The sequence below is a fragment of the Juglans regia genome, chromosome 7, assembly GCF_001411555.2.
Source record: "Juglans regia cultivar Chandler chromosome 7, Walnut 2.0, whole genome shotgun sequence".
NCBI lineage: Eukaryota > Viridiplantae > Streptophyta > Magnoliopsida > Fagales > Juglandaceae > Juglans > Juglans regia.
The window spans coordinates 6,593,040-6,610,017 of record NC_049907.1 but is presented as its reverse complement, the minus strand read 5'-3'; the positions used below and the strand labels follow the sequence as shown (position 1 = coordinate 6,610,017).

The window sequence follows — 16,978 nt, the reverse complement described above, 5'->3', positions numbered from 1 at the left end:
GAGATTAAAGTTAAAAAATTGAATAAAATATTGTTAAAATATATTTTTTAATATTATTGTTGTTTTGGGATTTGAAAAAGTTGAATTGTTTATTTTATTTTGTGTGGAGATTTGAGAAAGTTGTAATGATAAGGTGAGATGAGATGAGATGTTTTTAGAAAACAAACAAGGCCTTTTATTCTCTTCGGCGCAGTGTTTCCTAATACGAGTCAAGTCAAGCACGTGGTGGCCTGGTTGGAGTTAAAGCTTCGGTTGGTTCGGGACCATTGAGAAACATTGACTTAACCACCTATTATATGTTGCCACGTGTAACCATTTTGTTCACGACTTGTGTATATAGATAGATATTTGGAGTTTTATAACATAACTAGAAAGCAACAATTATTATGAAAATTATCATAATTATAAAAATATTAAAGCACCAAATTTTTTTTATCATTAAAAGATTCGTTTCAGTGATAATATGTTAATAAACAGATTTAGAAATAAATATTTTCGTAAACTTGGAAAGACAGGCCAGCAAGTGACATGCCTCTGACCGAACTGGTTGATGCTCGTAAAAATAGATTATGTAAATTCCATTATTTGACTTCATACCATAAGCTTTTTCTAATGCATGCATACAAGACATGGAGAAAAAGAAAGGGAATAAACCAGTAACCAAATTATAAAAACAGAGATAGGACTGCTACAGTTTCCGCCGTCGCTCTAGCATGTATTTATATATATATATATATTTTTTTTTTAAGTTATTTTTTATATAGATTTTTTTAATACTTTCAAATATTTTTAAAAAATAAAATAAATTTAGAACATCATTAAAAATACTTCCTTAATTATAAAGTAAAAAAAAAATCATTAAAAAATACTTCCTTAATCATGAAGTAAAATAAAATTCATGATTAAGAAAGTATTTTTTAATAATATTGTGAATTTTTTTATTTTTTTAAATATTTAAAAGTGTTAAAAAAATCTATATAAAAAATAATTTAAAAAAAAACACATGAAAAATTTTTATATTGTTAATTGTACAATTATTATATAAATAATATATATAATATTTTTTATTTGGTCGGTCCGGTCTGGTCCGGTCCGGTCCGAGAAATATACATCCCGAGACTGGACCGAAATTCCTCTACTTATTGGATTGAAACTGACCATGCATTTTTTAGGTCCGGATCAAACCGGTCAGTCTGATCGGTTTCTCCGGTCCGGACCGACTGTTTTACATCCCTATTAAAAACACATGCTAGAACTCCAGCGAGAGCCCCCAACGGGAGCTCTAGCATTATTCTAACAGAGATTGTATGCCTCCTATTTACAAACAACATATAAAGGTAAAGGTAGGTATATGAATATCTCTCTCGTGAAACAGTCCTTTTCGCCCCATGTATGGGCAAGTTGAGAAACCGCGTTAATTGTGAGCCCCAGAAAGGTTTACCGTGTGCACTTTAATTATTCCTCATTACAGCAAGCAGGAGTGAAGAAGAGTATTAGGACCGACTATGTGTGATCTACAGAATAAGCTACCATTTGCTCCTTTTTAGCACTAAAATAAATATATTCCGTAATTGGATTGAATATATTCCATTCATGCAATCTAGAGACATACCATTTAAGATGATGATGCTTACAAGGGGATATTTCAAAATCTGATTCTTTTGTTTTTACTAATAGGAAGATGGTCCATTTTTACCTTATTAGATGAAAGAAAAAGCACAAGGGAATAGAATAGCCACATCACATTGTCCGAGCCCTATATGTAGACTCTATTTGAAAAAGGAAATTCCAGCATTCATTGGGTGGGATGGAAAAGGGGAGGCGGTTGAGTCCCCCCAACTCCCAAGTCAGAATTGGCCTGCGGAGATCCATTCTAAAAGACTATTAAAATCAATCAATTGGAATATGATTCTATTTTTTGAGTGCAAGGGACGGAGTCTTACCCGAGCTACTGTCGGGAACAAAAATCTTTTCAGCTTATCTCTGCTGCGGTAAACTGAGGTTGTTTCTGCTTCTCTCCTTTTTCTTTATCTTATTCCAAACTTGAGGTGACCTCTTTCTCTTTCTCTTTCTCTTTCTCTTTCCCACGCTTTTGAATGGAAGAGGGGCATAAGCACTCACGTGATTTGATAACTTAAAAAGGCCATCATAAAGTAGAATCCCTAGGTGTCGTTCTTTAGTCAAATCAATTCAGTTCTCATCAATTATTATTTGTTTTCGACTAATGCTATCCTCTCCATTTCAACTATTGGAAATTCTAAAGCCAAAAAAAAAAACCAACAAGATTGAGACATGAATCAATATCACAACTTGCACAACCATCTTATTGTTTTCTTACTGAAAGAAAACAAAATAGTCACCACCTTGTTTTTGTTATAGATAATCATAATCTAGTAAGATGGAAACGCACACTGTGACTTCTACATCCAACTCTCTTATTAAACATCACAGAAGCAAGTCTCAGAAGACTGCCAATTTTCTATACAAGGATTGCTATCAAACAACAAGAACTGGATACCCAACCTCCACTATTGCTGCTTCACTTGAAGGTCCAGGATATTTTATTAGTCTTTAGTTCCAAAGTTTTTGCACCATAGCTGTGAAGGAATCGGGCGAACAGGGTGATGTGGCCGTTGCTGCAAGAAAAAAAAAAAAAGCCATCTTAGCCATATTCATCAAAAGAGATTTTTTTTTTTTTTCTAACGACGGGGAACCACCCCACGGCAACATCAAAAGAGATTTAATACCAACTACTTATCAAAAAGGAGGTTTAATATCAATTGTGTGAAGACAATTGAATCCGGTGTGCAATTCATTTTGATAAGATAGATTTCCCCCTATTAGCACTTATTCAAGTACTACAATAGTTTCTCGTCTCCTATGATAAGCATTGAAGGAAATGTAGGCCATTGCGAAAAATTCATGCCACTGTCTACCATAACCACAGCCTAACTGTGGCATAAAATACCCAATCCATATAAGATGACACCACACCCAACCCGAAAATTTGAAATTTCGAAGCAATTCTTCCATTCATGTGGGACATCATCCAAATTATTTTATAGACCTAAACCTATATTGTCAGGAGCAGAAAACTGGAAGACCACAATATGGATGAGGCTGACTGATAACGAATGCTAATAAAAAAATACAAAGGGGGCCATGCATACACCAAAATTTTGAAGACAAATCCTTTTTACTTATCAAAAAAAAAAAAATTCGAAGACAAATGGTTAATGAATGCGTGTCTGTGTCTGTGTCTATGCCTGTCATTAGAATGTGGAAGACTACCAATCTGTAATAAAGAGGGGCTCTCTACGCAACCTTAGCTTCAGCCATCAGTGTCTCAGCGAAAAGGTACATTAATAAAGTGGGAGTCTTTAAACAGCATAAATGGCCATTAAGGTAAAGCTTGATACAAAATACCGAGTGCACATTAAAATTCCCGACTAAAGCGGGTGACTGAAGACACTATGAAATCATTTGTGGTGCATTTGGATGGTTGGATTTAGGGAGAGGATTTGGATTTGGGTACTTAAAATCCAAATACTCTATTTGGATGATACATTAAAATTTAGATTTTGACCGGATTTTAACCTTTCAAAATCTTGAATTTCAAATTACATTAAAAGGGAAGGAATTTGAAATCTTGGCATTGATTTGAAATCCAAATCCAAATTATTCTATCTAAGAACAAGCTAGAGGAATTGTTCCTTTCACTTCTCAGTTAAGTAAATGCAACGTGCTAACTCAGAAAAATACAGTCACTTGACATACAAAGTCTTTCAGCAATTAAGTTTATAAAAATTATAAAATTGTGAAACCATTTCAAAGTCAACAAAACACCTAAACGAAAATACCATTCCAAAAGCAAATATTTGAGTTTATATCCTGAAACAAAAACAAATTTCATAGATTCAAACTCGTGGCCACAATGTCAACTGGGGAAGCATTACTCATTTCAGCCCCTAAAAGCCTAGTAGAAGGATGCATACAAACGGAAACTACTCAAGAAACTCTCAGAACCCACAAGATAGTAGTTAACAAAATCCACAACTAGAAACAGAATTGAATTGTCAACCTCAATTCGTTTGCATTTATGACAACCACCAAAAATAAGCTGGTAGACATGTATTTCACGCGCAAGAACTAGTTAATCAGATCCTAGATGGTGAATAACTAAGATCCATAAATTTCAGTTTCCCTGAGTTTCCTAAATTTTCAGGAAAAAGATTACACGATATATGGTAAAAAGGTCGGCGACACGTCGAATTATACGACCAAAAGCCAATTTCCTTCGGAGACCAAACAGAAATCTACCAAGCGAGGGAAAAAGGAGATCAGATAGGAGAGGACCTCGAGCTCGGCGGACTTATGGCGATGGGGATGCAGATGAGGAAGACGCCGGCCATGGCGATAGCGGTATTCCGGCGCCAGTGCTTGGGCCTGCAGTACGGGCCACCCGTCATGCTCCAAACCTTGGCTCGAAAATCTCCATGGTGATGGGTCGCCTCCCCATGTCCATGGTCTGCTCCACCCCCCATTGATCACCACGCTTTACCTCTCTCTGTCTGTCTGTCTCCTTCGTCTTGAACTGCAACCAAAACCCTAATTAGCAGATGATAACCCGAGATACATGAGCACAGTTATGCATATTGGGAAGGTTATGGCCGATGATTTGGTTGGGTTACCTGAGGAAGAATGGACCGATTCAGACCAGTGTTTGACAGTGCGGTAGTTAGTTTTTCTCTTTTTCAAAAAATTTAAAAAAAAAAAAAAAGAAAAAAAAAAAGGTTCAAGATAAAATTACTAAAGAGAAACTCTAATGATTATAAAAAGGCCAAAAAAAAATCACTTTATAAGCTTCTTACTGCCTCGTATTTGAGTATCACTTCAATCGTTTCTTGTTTATATACTTTTATGCCTAGTTTATTTTCAAGAAAATCTTATCAAATCTCACTTTATCATTATAATTTTTTTAAATTTTTATACATAAAATAAATAATTCAATTTTTTCAAATCTCAAAATAAAAATAATATTACAAAATATATTCTAACAATATTTTATTCAATTTTTTAACTTTAATCTTAGCTCATCTAATGTACGAGCCCTTAAAGTTTAAACTGTTCAAATTTCTGCACAATTTCTTTTAAAAAAATTAATAAATTCGAAACACACGTAAAAAAAAAATCTATTTTTTAATAATATGTCTCGCTTTTTTTTAATAAGAATGCCGAACTTGTACATTTAAAGTATAACTAAAATTACTAATTTTACGAAAACTGGTCATTCTTCTTGGACTCAAGTCTCCAATTCATCTAACAAATAACCAAGAACAACAAAATCATGTCCTTTTATTCTAGAAAGCAATTTACAACACTTGATGGCTTCGATTGGAGGGAACTGGGTCATTGAGAATCATCGTTCATGCTATACCCTTGGTAGTAGCAGTTGTACAACACTGAGGATGCAATTTACAAGATCTTGGTGGCCTCAAGATTTAGCTTCAGTAGTGAGTGTCAATCTGACACCATCTATGAATGAAATGGGGGAAATAGTTAGGGTCTGAACTAGCTTGTCTATGTTCATGGATATGTCAGATGGGGACTTGACGCCTCGATCAACCTGAAGAATTATTTAGAGGAAAAAAAAAATGTTAACATCGACTGGTACAAGGATAACAAATTCCCATAAAGTAAGACATCGAAAGGAAGCTGTTGCTTAGAAAAATGAACAGAAAGAATTTCGCTTAAATGTGATTGCATGATCCCATTGACAGAAATTATCATGAGCTAGAGAATGTTGTATCAAATGAAGAGCTGATGGGCAATGAAGATATACAAACCGATGATGCAGACACTGGCTTGATCAAGGAGATGTCGTATCCTCTGATATGTGCCACAGCCTCGGCCATTTGTAAACGGGATACCCTATCGGGTCCGCCAACATTTAGTAGCAATTGCATTTGCTTCGCCTCTGGTAGAAACATCATGAATGTTGAAGTCATCATCAAAGATGTGAGATACGGCATGTACAGAGAATACAGAGTACAGGCATCAGAGCAAATACATAAAAGCAGAAGGCTGGCAACATCCGCAAGTGCCATAAGTTTGGCAATGGGACTGGACATTTAGTCCTTGTCGCTATTCCTGGATCCAGGGGACAATATGTGAAAATTCATGATGTGTGTGCACTGAGTCATAACGCATAAAGATTCCACTATTATTGGGTTCTTTTCATAGACAGTGTACTAGAGGGCAACTTTGGTATTGTGATGCCTTGATGGAGGACGTACTTTACAAAAAATGTTGACCAAGTTCTTTTCATTGACAATGTATTGGTATTGGGTTCTTTTCATTGGCAACTTTAGAGAGCAACTTTGATGTTGCTTACCATCTATATCACCACCAGTATTTAGCTCGAATACCATAAAATCGTACCTGACATCCATCTGCTCGTCAAAACTTGTATAATTGTCACAACGTCCTTGACATAAACTGGGCAGCGAAACTCATCATGAAAGAACTCCATTTTTTCTCCTTTGGAGAGAACACCATCAATCCACTGCATTAATTGGGTATTAGGTGTCAACTCATCAGTTAAATACAAGATAATAATAGTTTCCAAATTATTAATTCTGTTCTTTTAACTTTTTTGTTTTTTTTAATAAGTAAACAATAGTATTAATAAAGGATAGGCAAAGTCCAAGTACATGAGATGGTATACAAAGGATGAACTTGCCAATTCTTCCCAATAAAAATTTCCATCCCTAATGACCAATACCACCCCCTCCTAGAAAAAAAAAAAAAAAAACAGCTCCTCTTTCTCACCGCCACAATAAAACCAGTTGCTTGAAAAGGCAATTACAAGATATAACTCTTAAGCTATATTATATGAACAGTAACCAATGTTTAAATTGTTATTATACCTGTATCCATACAATCAGTTCTACCATATTTACCTCTCATGTTTTGTTACTTTTTCACTGGTAAGTTATAAGAACTTTCTATCAAATAATTAATCCTATACCTGAAACTTATCGCGTTGTCATCTCAGCCACAAAAATCTTACCAAATAGTAGACGGTGAAATTTAGTATTAAACACTAAATTTTATAAAAGTCAAAGAATACCCAAAAATAAACTTAAAAAAGTCATAACTATTAAAGCATTAAACACAACTTGTTCTAGCATCCATGCAACCGAGATAAACTGATCATGTTACCTCAGAAAGCAATTTTTCAAAAGAGAAATCCTAAATGTACTTAAGAAAAACTTATAAAAACTTAATTATTATTTTTTTATATGTAGAAAAAAAAATACACCTTAATTTTCCACATGTCAACTATTGATATGCTAAAGATTATGAAATTTGAAATTCAAAATTTGAATTTGAAAAGAAAACTGATTATATGAGTCTTGTAAGTCAAAGTATAAGTAAAATTGTAAATACAGCACTATTCTGTTCAAAAACTTCCATCAATTGTTTAGGACAGTGAACTATTATTTTGGATAATTCTGACATCTCCATAACTATAAACCACAAAGACGTATGAGGTTCCAACATGCACAGTTTATGTATACAATGACAACTATTATGAGTAGATTTCACTGCCATAAATAACAAAGTCCATACTTGAAGAAAGAATGAAGCAGGTTTCAAACCTATATGTCAAAAACTATTTAGTGAAAAGAACAATGAAAGAACCTTAAAACACAGGCACTTGCTTAGAACATAGCAGTTTGCAACAAGCTGGAGTGAAAAGGCAGATTTTATTCTTCCTCTTATTTATAGTTAGGCTACATGTACAAGTCTCTTATCAGATGCATTGGTTATCCAATAAACTTGCAGATATACAATATAAGGTCTGAATTGCGTGTACACACCTGAATTGGAAGAGATTTTGGAACAGGTGAGATTGTCTGCGGCCCAAAAATGATACTGCTTCTCAGTATTGCAAAGTTCAAGCATTTTTCAGAAACATACTTCTCTGCTGCCACCTTAGATTCCCCATAAACATTCACAGGCACAGTTTCATCTTCTTCCTTGTAGAAGGACTTCACCCCTTCATAAACTGTTCGAGAACTTATATCATATACAATCTAGCCACAAAGCCAAGTGTAAATGCACAATGGAAAGATAAATGAATGAGAATCTGAGCATTGTTGCCATTCAAGCAAAACACAAAATAGAAAAGGCCCATGAGCTGTAGCTCAAAAGGCACTCCCTCCTCCACAAGGATCTGGTGAAGGGTAAGATCGTGGGTTTAAAACTCATGGGCGTTTCATTCTAGTAATGCAGGAGTGCTTACCTTGATCAGTTGACAATTGAATTAGAAGGGTACTAGTCTCTTTAAAATTTGATAACCAAGTCACAAGAGAAGATGGCACATTAATGGACATGGCAGCAGATGGATCCATTTCACAGGCACGAGGTGCAGAGAGTGCAGCACAATTCACAACCACATCAGGCTGGCATTTCAAATATGATACACTTGTCAGCGCATACCAACACTGAATAAAATATTTTTCTCTTTTTTTTAAGAAACAGTATATTGGATTATTCAACATCTATGATAATTGGCAGCGGACGAAACTTTCAAGCATTTCAGATTTTCTAAGTTCTGGATAGGCAGTAATACCTAGTTACTCCATATGCCATAACGAAAGACTTGATTATTCTCAACAACAAAATGAAAGGAAGATAGCAATCCTCTTATAAATTCAAGGACCTTATCCTAGTTTCCAAGCAGCTTCTGATGGGGAAGAAGAAAAGTATAAATCGATAGAACCCATAATACAGTTCGCAGTTACAGGAACTTAAGAGTGTTTTTCTTTTCACGGGCCCTTTCGAACACAAAATGCAGCAATCGAATTTAATCAATCGTTCAAAGCCCAGAGATATTTTTATTCTTTTCTTTTAACATATAGATTCTGCTTAGCAAATTCACCAATCAAAATTACAATTTGTTATTCTGGGTGAAAACAGACCTGGCCAAATGTTTGTGAAATGGCTTCAAACCCTTGTCCGGTTTTGAGATCAACATGGAAAGCGAGCAAATAAGGAAGGGCATCAAGCAAAGCCTGAGGGAGATTTGAGTGGTACGTGAATGCCAGATCAAATGGGTCACCTTGGATCTCTGAAAAGCCTTGCAATAGGTGTTGTCCCAAGTATCCCGTGCCTCCCACCACCAAAACTCTCTTCTTAACCATCTTCTCTGTATCTCCTTCTCTGGAAATGGTGGGGGGCGTTTAAGAGTGAATTTTTTCTTTTGAGTTTGTCGTGGGAGATCTCTGAGCAGGGAAGGAGTTCTCTATAGGATGCAGTTCTAAGATTGTCTGCTTTCGATAAATGGACGGGCTCTGTTAGCAATTTTTTAAGACTGGGGTACCTTACGAAGATTCTGTTTTCATTTTCATTCAGAGGACAGTCACTACCCGCTGTTTCTCATGCATCCGGAAAAGTGAAAACAGAGGTTAACGACAGTAATGGGAATAGAAGTGACCAGGCACAGGAATGGACAAGTCGGATCGGGAATGTGTCTATTCCGAGTTTGGACTCGGGTTCTTGGGTTCTTTTGACATAGATCAGTATAACTATTAGTCTCGTTTAAGATTGTGTTTGGATGTTAAAGTGAGTTGAATTGAGATAATAAAATATTGTTAGAATATTATTTTTTAATATTATTATTATTTTGAGATTTGAAAAAGTTGAATTGTTTATTATATTTTATATTGAGATTTGAAAAAATTATAATGATGAGTTGAGATGAGTTTGGAATCCAAACGAAGCCTAAAGATTGTTTTGATAGTAAAATGAGATAAAACAAAATGAGATAATTATACCACCTCTGTATTCAAACGAGTCCTAAATGTTGAGATAAAATAACACATCGATTGGATTTAAAGGTAACATAAATTCGCCCGTGACACCTACAAGATGGTTAGGGTAATGGGCATCCCAAATTTTTTTTTTTAATAACAAATTTCATTTATTTATTGAAAATAAGATTACAAACGTTTTTCAACCCAGATGATATGAGAAATTACATCTAAAAAAGACTCACACTCAAAACAAATGTCATCCACATTCCAAGCATATTTTGTTAATTTATGTGCAGCTTCATTGCCTAACCGACTGACACGTTTAACCTTGCAATTCCTGAATCTCTTCATCAGTTCTTGAGTTTCCTTTATAAGATTTCCCAATAGGGATCATAAATCTTCTTCCTCTTGTATCTGTTTTACAATTAATAATAAATCACTCTCCACTATTAGATCATAAATGTCCATATTCAAACATAATTGTAGATCTCTAAATATTGCTCAAACCTTAATCTCCTATGGACAAGATCCCTCCTTTTCATTTTTACTTGTAGCAATATGCACACTTCCCTCTTCATCTCTTAGTATCATACTAACACCTGTTGTTTTTTGGTCACTAAAGATGGCGCCATCAACATTCAACTTTAAAACTCCCTATTGAGGTGGCTCTCATCAACATAATGAATATTTACAACGTTAAATAACTAGACCTCAAGTCTCTCTGAACTTTAAGAAATGCAAGAGCATGCTCTTCATTAAACACTTAGCATCATGTGGAACATTTGACAGATGGAATCAAGGTGTGAGACATTGCCACCTAAGCAAATCCTATTCCATCCGACTAATCAAATTATGCTAAACCGAAGAGGATTTCCACCCTAGTAAATCATAAATGGTTGGAATCCAACTGAGAACTCAAAAGCATGGTGGAAACTGAAATCATAAACAGTTTTATCCAAATCATAAAGTTGACCTCCAAAACTTTAATGAATCAGTTTCTAGAATTGTGTTTAATCGCTTGATTAAATTACTTCCACATGCTATTAATCTTTTAAATTTGTTAAAACATCATTATCCAATCTTGTTAACTTTTTATATTTGATTGGACCAAGAGAAATCTAATTTGGGCTTGATAGCAACCAAAACCCTCTTAAAATCCAAAATTGAGGCACATTCGATTTAGGCCCATTAAGGCCCACGAATTTGGCCACCTTAGCATTGATTTTGATTAAGATATTTCACCCTACACATTGCTGATCAGATTTGCTTAAGAGGACCTAGAAGGTTCTTGAAATGAATGGCTAAAGGGTCACCTCACTCCTTCAATTTTACACTCCACCTAGAAAAATATATCTTGAGCTGATTTTTGTATATTTTATTGGAAGAAAATATCAACACACAAACTTCATTCCAAACTTATCATCTTTCATAACTTGTATAAAAAGCTCTCCAGCCCCTTCGAACAAAAATTATCTCTCATTTACATTTGGCTATGTTAGAACACAAAAGATACTCTCAGGCAGTTTTTCTGAGCTCTTTTGTATGCCTGATTAAAAGTTTTTTTTAAGTATTTTCTCACAAACTTGCCTTCATGCAAGTTGATTCTTTTTTAGTCTAGTTTATTTGAATACCTTATTTGTTCTATTTAGAGATCTTTTTATTGATCAAAAGTTTTTTAAACCCCATAAAGGTCATTTTAGAGTATGTTATATTTTAGAGTTTTTGACCAAGCTAATGGATAGATTTTGGTCCAAAATTTTTATGGATTATTGTTAACATGGGTGTATTGGTTGAGGATTTGTTGCATGATTAAAAATATTGGTGAAAGACTTTCCTAGATTTAGAAACTTCAAATCTAGAAGAGGAAAGATAGTTTCTTTTTTGAGAAAGTTTAAACCTTTTATGGTCTAATCTTATTCCAATGACTTTGATATTTTTATTTGAGGATCCTAAGTCTCTTATATACATGTTAGAATATTTTTTTGAATATATTTGATGTTAGTTCCAAAGATATAAAATTTTATGCAAGGAGATATTCAGATAGGCCAAGTGATGATGTTATTGGCTAAATTTATGTTTTGGTTGATTTTTAACCATGTGATCTTGAATTTAAAGTTTATTCCTGTTTTAGGACACATTTTTAAACCATGTGATATTTTAGTTTGAATATCACAAATTTTTAAGTCATGGATCAAGAGGTTGATCTAAGCAAGTTAGAAATAAAAATATGTTTTCGAACTTAGAAGAAAAACTGAAAAGTTCAAGTATGGTTTTAGTGATTTTGATGACTTTTGTTCATGATTCAAAATATGATTATTCTGAGGAATATATTATGAGGAGAAAAATTTTAGTTTAATCATGAATTTTAAAATTTGAAAAAATTACAACAAAAATTAAGAGAAATAACATGTGTAAGTTTTGGCCTCTATATAGTTTTAGTGGTTGTGTTTAGTTTTAAATTTTTCTAAATTGATATTTGAGTTTAAAACAAAATTTACATGAAATATGTAAATTTTTGTGGTTTTTGGAGTTACGATACAAAATCCTTAAGTTATGAGTAAAATGATCATTTTTTCATATGTAGATGGTAAAATGGTAATTTTACTCTAAATTGATATTTTTCCATATTTCTAATTGTTAGTGATTAAGTTATAAATTTTAAAAATCATTACTTTCAGTTCATCATGGTCGCGCTTAAGTTTTTTCTAGAAACGTGAAAACCAAGATATATTAGCTTTGAACGTACTAGCAGTTTACTGTGTATGTGTGATAAGTAAAAGAACTACAATATTTGTATGTTATCATATGTGTCATGTCAAGTCATTACATATTTATATGTTACATAGAATTTATTCTATTGTTTCATCTGTTACACAAGATATTCTATCACGAATTATTCATTTGTTACACAAGATATTATGTCATGTATTGTTATATATTGCAAGTAGTGTGGATACGTGCAATCTATGGAAGTTCTGCCTAGGAGATTGGTACTTAAGTGGACCGATGTGACTCTCCAATCTTTTTTAGGAATCTTGAAGTTCTGTCTACGAAAGAAGAGTTTTTCTTGAAAACTTATTTAGTGAGTATTATTCATTTTTACGGTAAAATTTATCAAGACAATGTCAAGAAGAAACTGAATGTCATGTATGTTATGTAATGTAATATTCATTATTTCAAGTATGTTATGTTAAGTATGTTGTTTGTTACATGTTATGTCATGTTCCGAAATATTATTTGTTATATATTATGTCATGTTATAAAATGTTTCTATCTCAAATAAGTCATGTCTTATGAGTTACGTTCAATTCATGTTGTGTTACGTTACGGTTTCTGTCATTTCGTATTAAAGTCACGTTTTGTTTCAAATACAGTTTGTGTATTTCGAGAAAAATCATGTCAAGTTATTCATGTTAATCATGCTCCTAAGTGCTAAGATGGAAAAATATCATAATGAAACTATTTTGTTCATGCTGAAGTGTCTGAATAGATGTAAAATTTCCTGGATTGAAAAAATACAGTCAACAGGTTGCAAATGAGGCATAACTAGTTGGTCACCAGAGCACGCCAGACACTAACACCGATGGAGCCAAATTTCATTTAAACAGTTCATGAGGCCACAACAACTGTAGAGCATGAAGTATGGGGTCACAACAATTGTGATACATACACTAAGTAAAACACAGCAATTGTAACACGTAGAATACATGGGGCCACAACAATTGTGGATTATATATTAATGCACTCACAGCTGGTGCAGGTACTTGTGTTGTGATGTGGTAATCAGTAGGCACACATGACTCTAGGTGACCCATGTAGCACCCACATGTTCACATTTATCGAGTTAAATGAAAAAGATTCCAAATTCATATTATGTTCAAGTTCACGTTCATGTTATGTAATATTCATGTGCATGCTATGTTTTAAGTCCAAGTTCATGTTATATTCACGTTCATGGTATGTCATGTTTCAAGTCCATATTACATTTCAAGTTCACGTTTATGCTATGTCAAGTTAAGTTTCAATTCATGTTTCAGTTTAAGTTATATCAGTTATGTTATGTTGTATGTCAAGTTATGCTATGATTACTTATGACTTTGATAATGCATTCATGATTTTATTGACATGCATGCATCATTAATCGGTGTGAACGTTTTTTGTTAAGTTGCTGAGATTTGTAATCAAATCTCACTGTGGTAGTCTCAACTATCATTTTCCCTCCGAATAGTATATTTTGTTACAGGATTTGAAGGAGAACTAGGAAAGAATCAACTAGACACAGTCGACTAAGCAACGGTACGACGTCAATGATAGTATAGTAGTTAACTCAATTACTACTTATACTTATGGAGTTGAATCTCCAGCACACTTATGATCACCACCATTTTGGATTAATGTTGTGATCTCTGATATTTAGTATGTCTTTATATATAAGTATGTTTTAAGTATTTGAGATATTTTGAGTTTGGTGCACATTATTGCTAAAGAAAAAAATTATCTACTACGAATATTGCATAATGCTAGATATATGTTTGAAATATTGCATCTTATATATCATGAACATGAGCAGGTAACTTTGTGTTGTATTTCTCGACGTTTCAAAATATCCGTCCAATTCCAAGAGGAATTTGGGGGCGTCGCACCAAACATTTAGTAAAAGAAAAAAAATAATATTATGTATGGTGTGTGTTGTGGAGATGATATATAGAATTTTTCATAGATAAAAACCACTTGACAAAGAAAATTAACAGTAGATTTCAAAAAGCAAGTTGGGAGAATTGAACAATGAACATCCCTAAGTCGATTATACCTTAAGCTTTCAAACAATTAGACAAAATACAAAAAAAAAAAAAAAAAAATTACAAAATAACTGTTGCTCGTAGCAAAGACGATAGTGTTTGGGAGCAATATAAATTGAGTACATTGACAATTTGTAACGTTTAAAACTTGATTTTTGTTTTTATTCTTATTTTTATGATTTTTTGAGATTGCAAGAGGAAATAAAGATTTTCATGGCAGCGTTTTGAATTGTAAAACTTTACTAAAAATTAGTTTTACTATTGAATAAATTCATGGGCTTAACTCATCTCATAATACTGGTTCTACAAAAGATAATTGTTCATTCTTTATAAACATGTTCAAGCTCTTATCCACATGCAATGTGAGATTATTTCTCAATAACTATAAAAAAAACTTTTTATTGTTTGATAAATGTGCCCTTAAAGCGTTTTTAAAATTAGTTATAGTGATAATTTTACATATTTGTGCCCACTTTGTGAGAGGGAGATAGAATCTACAATTCATGCACTATGGAGTTGCCCTACATCAAATGATGTCTGGGCTGGAATAAATAGCCCAGTTAAAAAATGGTCCAGGAGTTACATTTCTTGAAACTATGAAAGGGATTAATGACAAATTAAATAGAGAATATATTGAATTGGTAGCTCATACAATGGTGATGATTTGGTTTAGAAGGAATTCACTTTTATTTGAAAACAAGTTTAAATACTTAAGGCAGTTGTTAACAAATTCGGGTGAAAGGAATTCACTTTTATTCAGGAGGATCAAATAGCCTTGAGGGAATTAATGCCCATATGCTAACAAAACTTGCTAAATCAATGTCGGGTGAAACGATGTGGGTTGAAGATGAGCCTATGTAAATAATTCTTTTAGGATCGAAGGAAAAGTATTGTAATGCCTAATTATTTATCCAATTAAAGCACCTTGCTTTGGAGATTAAAAAATAGTTTTTTACAGTGTTGAAAATATATATTTTCCCTCTCTTCTTGTACTTTTTCTTCCACAAAATATTAAAAATATATAATATTTAAATGATATTGAGAACAAATAAATAAATTAATGTATGATATATTATAAAAGTTAGTATGTAAAATAGAAAAAATAAATTTTGATGATGTATTTTGATGATATATTTTAATAAATAAGATAAAAAAAAATATCATTGAGAATACTATTAGAAGGAGAAATTCACGTTTAATGAGCTAAAATCCTATTTTCCTAGCCTTTGATGGGCCATTTCGAAAACATGGATCGACACATTTAAGTTGTATTTAATTGTTGAAATAAATTCAACTCATCTTAAATTAATTATTAGTGAGATCTACTATTTTTTGAACTTTTTATGAAAAAGTTAAGCTCATTTCAACCTATAAAATTAAATTCATTTCAATTAAAAAAGTTAAATTCATTTCAATAAAATCTATAAAAAATTATTATTCACAACTCAACTCGACTAATCTCAACATCTAAATATAGATATTCAGTCCAATCATGGCCCCAATATTGAAAGCCCACGCTCACTTCTCCCCGTATCTATTACTATATATAAAAGTGGAGTTATATAATTATAACATGACATTCTACCTATAAAAATAAGTATTTTATCAATTAAATTTGAAGTGTTATATTTATGAAACGGTAAACTTTTTAAAAGTAATATTTTATTATGAATCATTGTAATTTTTAAGTTTTATTTCTTTTCTTACATAGAAAAATATAAATTGATTCAAGACTCCACCCAAAAGTACTAATTCAACATTTATATTGTTTTGTATTTTAAGTAGAGTTATATGATTGCCATGTGGAATTCTATCTATAATAGTAGGCATTCTACCTATTAAACTTAAAGTGTTATATTTATAGAGTGGTAATTATTTTAAAAATAATATTTTATTATAAACTGTTATAATTTTTAAATTTAATTTCATTTCTTATATATAAATATATAAATTAATTCAAAATTCCACACAAATATACTATTTTAATAGTTATATTTTTTTATCAAATAAAACGTTCTATAAATAATTTCGAATTTCTCTATTATAAAATCCAATCTCTCTCTATATCTATCTCCCTCGTACATAATAATGTCCGCATCGACCGGGTTACGGGCTTGTAAATTATAAACCAAAAAGTACGAAATAGCTTTCTCCTTGATCCGATAATCCGACGGTGTAAATTGAAGGATGAGTAAACCTCTATCTAGGGCAACGCCTCTCGCATCCTATAAATTTGCACTGAAACCGTCCAACTCGTCACCTACTCTTCCCTCTTTCCCTTTTGTGTACCCTGGAATCATCCTTTTCATCCAGTCCTCTTTTCTTGTTTATTTCTTTTTGATGCTGTTGTTATTG

The 16,978-nt window shown here is 32.8% G+C and overlaps 1 protein-coding gene and 1 pseudogene across 1 annotated transcript; both read right to left on the bottom strand.

Annotated features, from left to right (window-relative positions):
- Nucleotides 1-2,289: 2,289 nt before the first annotated feature.
- Nucleotides 2,290-4,685, bottom strand: LOC108985878 (annotated as a pseudogene).
- Nucleotides 4,686-5,287: 602 nt separating this feature from the next.
- Nucleotides 5,288-9,462, bottom strand: LOC109021559 (methionine adenosyltransferase 2 subunit beta). Its single transcript, XM_035692385.1, has 6 exons — nucleotides 8,991-9,462; nucleotides 8,312-8,471; nucleotides 7,887-8,074; nucleotides 6,442-6,565; nucleotides 5,847-5,977; nucleotides 5,288-5,626 (listed from the first exon to the last, which is right to left on the bottom strand). Exons 1-6 carry the CDS (start codon nucleotides 9,210-9,212, stop codon nucleotides 5,495-5,497), a joined length of 957 nt encoding a protein of 318 aa, XP_035548278.1. The 5' UTR covers nucleotides 9,213-9,462; the 3' UTR covers nucleotides 5,288-5,494.
- Between the last annotated feature and the right edge of the window lie 7,516 nt (nucleotides 9,463-16,978).